This window comes from Montipora foliosa, chromosome 12, assembly GCF_036669935.1.
Source record: "Montipora foliosa isolate CH-2021 chromosome 12, ASM3666993v2, whole genome shotgun sequence".
Lineage (NCBI taxonomy): Eukaryota > Metazoa > Cnidaria > Anthozoa > Scleractinia > Acroporidae > Montipora > Montipora foliosa.
Window position 1 is genome coordinate 16,415,243 of NC_090880.1, and position 5,000 is coordinate 16,420,242.

Genomic DNA, 5,000 nt, shown 5'->3' on the forward strand with positions numbered 1-5,000 from the left:
CTACCTATTTTCCGACTGGGTTTCCCATAGGACAACCCAGTAAAAAGGTCACTTAGAATTTTCGGGAGCCTTTTTTCTGGCTGAAATTTTCGAAAAGGTAAGTTTTGATCCCTATAATTTTCGGATCATTAGACTTTCAGCTAGGGAATCCCAACAGATGGAAAATTTTTAGGGGATAAAAATATCGCTATATCTACCGTTAAAGACTAAAGACTAAAATACGTTTAACAATGCTATGTTTAAGTGGTTTTGAACTATATTCTCGTTGGGTGCCCCTTAGCAAAGAGTACCAAAATTGAAATCAACGGCTGGAACGATCACAATTAATGTAATATAATGTATAATCATTTTTGAAAAATGAAGAAATTACTCTTTAGACTACATTGTAAGGAATTACGCACAGCAAATCCACAGTCGGATCGATAACTCCGTACAAATATTGCATTGTTATGCGTGTCTTGAGCAGGCTCAGGATGCAGGAACTGAACAAGGAGGCAAGGCAAGTCTTCGGCAAGCATTTGAGGACTAATCTCCATCACAATCAGCATCCTCGCACTTAAATGGACAATTCAAGCAATAGTCTATAGTCTCTTATAAGGAAAGGTTACGTTTATACAAACGTTGGCCGTGTAGCACTTATATTTTAAACAGAATTAACTGAAGAGAGTGTAGTGTAACGTGAAGCGCTAGATTTCTATCCCATATGAACCATGTGAGCGTTAGCCCTACTGATGGAACTGGGCCCACACAATCAGTAGGGCTAACGCTCACATGGTTCATATGGGATAGAAATCTAGCACTTCACGTTACACTACACTCTCTTCAGTTAATTCTGTATAGTTTCTTATAGGCAACCGAAAAATTCACGTGGCTGCAACAGGATTCGAATCTCTGACCAGTGCGATGCCGGTGTGATGCTCTACCAACTGAGCTATGAAGTTATTCAGTTGGGAGCAGGTCAATTTGTTGGGCTCATGTGTTCCGTGAAAGGATTGATGAATAAAAGAAACGTGCCTTTGAAGTGCGGGTCATAAACAAAGGAGAGAGATGATCCCCGAACGTATATGGACGGTTAAGCATTTGTCTTTTATAGACATGCACCTGAATCCGCCTGAATTTTAGCCAGTTCCAGGCTACCAGATAGTCGGGAAAACGAAAACATCGTAAATAATTTTGCTCTTTGGCCATTTCAATTTCAGCAGGAAAGGAAAACAAACAGCGGTTACAAACACTTTCATTTTATACTTGACGTTTCGTATGCTGCAACATACATCATCAAAAGTGACGATTCGTGGGAAAAGCGAGTCGCCTCGACCCAAGCCCACTCATTTTCTCTTTCCCTTCTTTCTGAGAGCCTCGAACAGACTACCTGAATTTTCTTTTAGGTTTCTAGAAGAGACAATTGCAAAAATTGTCCAGATAAGTGCGAGGATAAGTTCTATCTTTGTTGTAGTGGTTTAAAACCAATCACGTTCCACCAGTAAGCTCCGAGATCGACTTAAAAGGTCATAAGTGGGTCAAGTTAATTAGTAGTCTCCTCTGCTCCGACGGGTTTTTCTCCGGGTACACCGGTTTTCCCCTCCACTAAGAAACGAAAACTTGATTTGATTTGTTCTACTTTAATTTTGTGTGATTCATATGATTTGATTTGATTTACAATCTCCCCAATTAGTGCAACACTTTTACCCAGCTAGATAAACTTGAGACTTTAACTCTTATTCTTGGTTTTATCAACGGAATTGATAATGTAAATTGGCCACCGTACAGAGATTCTAAAAGCTGACGTTTCGAGCGTTAGCCCTTCGTCAGAGCGTTGATAAAACCAAATTTTGTATACTACTTCCCCACCGACGCAGCACCACCTTTCAGCAAATGTAGCGTGTCCGAACAAAGACAGGGTGGGGCGAAGTTTCATGTCTAACGAAACAATACGCTGACAAAGCTAGGCTTCGAGTCAGCGTTCTGGGGCCGGTTGCTCGAAGCCTAGTTAGCGCTAACCGATGGTTAAGAGGTATGAAAACCTACAGGTTACCTTGGTATTTAACGCTGGTTAGCGCTAACCATGCTTCGAGCAACGGGAACCCCGACCTAAAGTCGGGATATTGCTACAGTAACCACGGCACCACACCGCAATACCTCTACAAGAGGCACGCAAATTTTTGACCATAAGGAACTTCTTTAACCTTTTATTCTCATAATGAGCTCCTGCTTTACGCCATTGCCTGTTCTTCTTACATCTGCAAGGAATAATTGAACTGGTTTGCAAATTTCTCCCTGCAGCGCTTAGTAGCAATCGTATCCATTTCATGTGCTACACGTTTCATTGCTTTTTTATTCAAAACGATCTTTTCTAACCGCGCTGTCGTTGTGTTATTTTGTTTTTTAAGATCAGTCAAACCACTGCCTTTGGACTTATTTTTGCTGTTTCCTTTACTTTTTCCTTTTCTCCTGCTTTTCCCGCCCAAATCCAGCCCAGTGGCTGCTTCAATCTCGAGACTGACCTCCTTCCAATCTGCAGCACGAGAATCTTTGGCTTCTTCCTGACTTGTGCTTGCAAAATTCTCTTCTAAGGTCACGACCGTGTGAGTTACGGCACCTTTGGAAACAGGGGTTCCTGTTTCATCTCGAGGAATTACTTTCCCGTGGAATGGACATTTTATTCGGTCTCTCCTGGGACACAGTTTGCCACTTGGCAAAGGCGCACGACAAGACCACTTAACCGGCTCAAATTCACCAGCAAAAGTCACCATTCTTGTGGGTCTGGCCTCTTTCTCACTGCCAATGACATATTCTCCCTCGTGCTCTTTAGAAGCCCAATTGTTATCCAAATACGTCTTCACTAATTTATGTGTATTGGCTGTTGGGTCCCCCCAGAAATGCAGGTCCATGTCATAAGGTACAACTGGTGCTATGTCAAGTAGTTTCCTTTTTCTTTCATCTGATGCTGTACTGTTAACTTGGATGCAGCCTGAAGAGCTCACGTGATCTGCCAGCCGATTCCTAACTTGGTACAAGGCCGTGGCACGTGACGTGGGATCTCCAAGATCTCGAGGATTTGCTCCATATTGCTTCAGGAAGCCAGTCTCTTTGTCTTCTATTTCCAAACAGAAAACGTCACTTAAATAATTACTGCACCTTTCATTAATTTGCAGTCCAAATGTCATAAAACAGTTTCGTTTTTACTGCCGTCAATCTCTCTAGCAGAAAGGGTTGATAAGTTACACCCAGCGATGTAATATTGGCTCAATCCGATCCACATGCCAATATCTCTTTTGGACGGCCCTCTGAAACATCACTAAAAACACGATTGGCAGCAGTGAAAAGTGAAACCGTTTATTAAGAACTGAATTTCACCTGCCCTGCGACCAAATTGTTTTTATGAATATTTTGGTTTAGTTACATACACTGTACCATGTAAAACTCATCACAATACGATCATCAGAACTCTCTTTTTTCGAACACTGTTTTGTCATGATTTGATAATCAAAATTACTTGCATTGGTTCCAAGAATGAAGTTTTGAAAACGGTGTAAAGTGTGGGAGGTGAGGATGGAAAGTGACATCAGAGTCTGCATATTTGTGAAAGCCACACTAAAACAGATCCTGTCAGCTTCGAAGGTGGTGTTACAGTCAAAACTGTTCAAGCGTTCCTCTGACGAGCGGATTAATAAGTTCATTATTGCAAATTTGATTTCAGGAATCATTTTAATAATCTGGTTGTCAGATGAATAATGCAAAATTCAAATCAAGCCTCAGTTCAAAACTCGAATTTCGATTGGATTATTGCTCGCTTCTGGTGCCAGACTGGCGTGAGAATTTGACAGGTGTACCAATTTGCATAATCTGCCTAGGTTGTAACAAGTGTGATTTGCCTTTCTTTTTAAATTTGTTTCTCTGTCCATAGCGTCTCAAGTTTGAGGATACTGATAAGATTATAGAAAGGTAATGTCGCTAAAGTGAAATGACTGTTGTTTGACAGATTATGCAAATCAGTAAACCTGTGGAATTCTCTCGCCGGCCTGGCACCGAAAGCCAGCAATATTCCAATCAAAATTCGAGTTTTGAACTGAGGCTTGATTTGAATTTTGCATTATTCATCCGACGAACAGATTATTGAAATGATTACTGAAATAAAATTTGCAATAATTAACTCATTAATCCCCTCGTCAGAGGAAGGCTTGAGTTGTTTTGACTGTAACACAAACCAAAAGTTTGCCCTAAAGGCCACATTCGATTCCTCCCTGTGTCAGCACTCTGTTTTCCATGTGTTAATAGCTACGGTAACAATGATCATATGAATGAAAAGCAGCCATTGAAAATTGTTGCAGAGTAGAAGCTAAATGATTAAGAGAACTAAAAACTACAAGCAAAGTGTTCTGGGTTTGATTACCAGTTTCTGTGACATACAGTGGTGCTTGAAACTATTTGTATATTAGGATGCGGCAAAACCTTGTCCCAATGCACAAATAATTTCTAGATGACTTCAACATAACTTTGTCTTGCATCCTAGTACTTTAATTAAGATTTGCAGAATTTAACTCTTCTTCTTATATTCAATTAGTTCAAAAGAGTTTTGATTATTGATGACTGAATTCCACTTTCAAGTTTGCCTTCAATAGAACAATGATCAATGGATTTATGAAGTGAAGGAAGTTTGGATATGTGATCTTAATAAGCATAAAATTTCGCCAACTTTGATCCCAAATATCTCTTAAAATACTGATTCCTTTGAGAAGCAATATCAAACACTCAAAAGCGGTTAAAAAACTCGACCTTCTGCCTCGCTTTTCAACTCGCTTCTCGGTGTTTGAATATCCGATGAAACACTCCTTCTCGGGTTTGATATATTACATCAAAGCTTAACCTTCCCCACAAATAAGCTGCATCTCCAATCCTAAGCTACCGGTAATCGTTTCCGCAAAAGTCTTGCTTTTACTTTCCAGTTAAATGCTATTGCTTACCTTTTAAGGACTGATTTGAAGTGGACACAGTTTCAAGGC

At 40.2% G+C, this 5,000-nt stretch overlaps 1 protein-coding gene across 1 annotated transcript in view; it reads right to left on the reverse strand.

Annotated features, from left to right (window-relative positions):
- Positions 1–2,020: 2,020 nt before the first annotated feature.
- Positions 2,021–5,000, reverse strand: part of LOC137979732 (UV-stimulated scaffold protein A-like) — a 4,998-nt gene continuing 2,018 nt past the window's right edge. Inside the window, exons 2-4 of the mRNA XM_068827066.1 lie at positions 4,973–5,000; positions 4,904–4,929; positions 2,021–3,094 (exon numbers count right to left, since the gene is read on the reverse strand). The exon at positions 4,973–5,000 is cut by the window's right edge and continues 767 nt beyond it. Coding sequence (XP_068683167.1) covers positions 2,232–3,094; positions 4,904–4,929; positions 4,973–5,000 — 917 coding nt within the window. The 3' untranslated portion in view covers positions 2,021–2,231. The remainder of the gene's footprint in view (positions 3,095–4,903; positions 4,930–4,972) is intronic.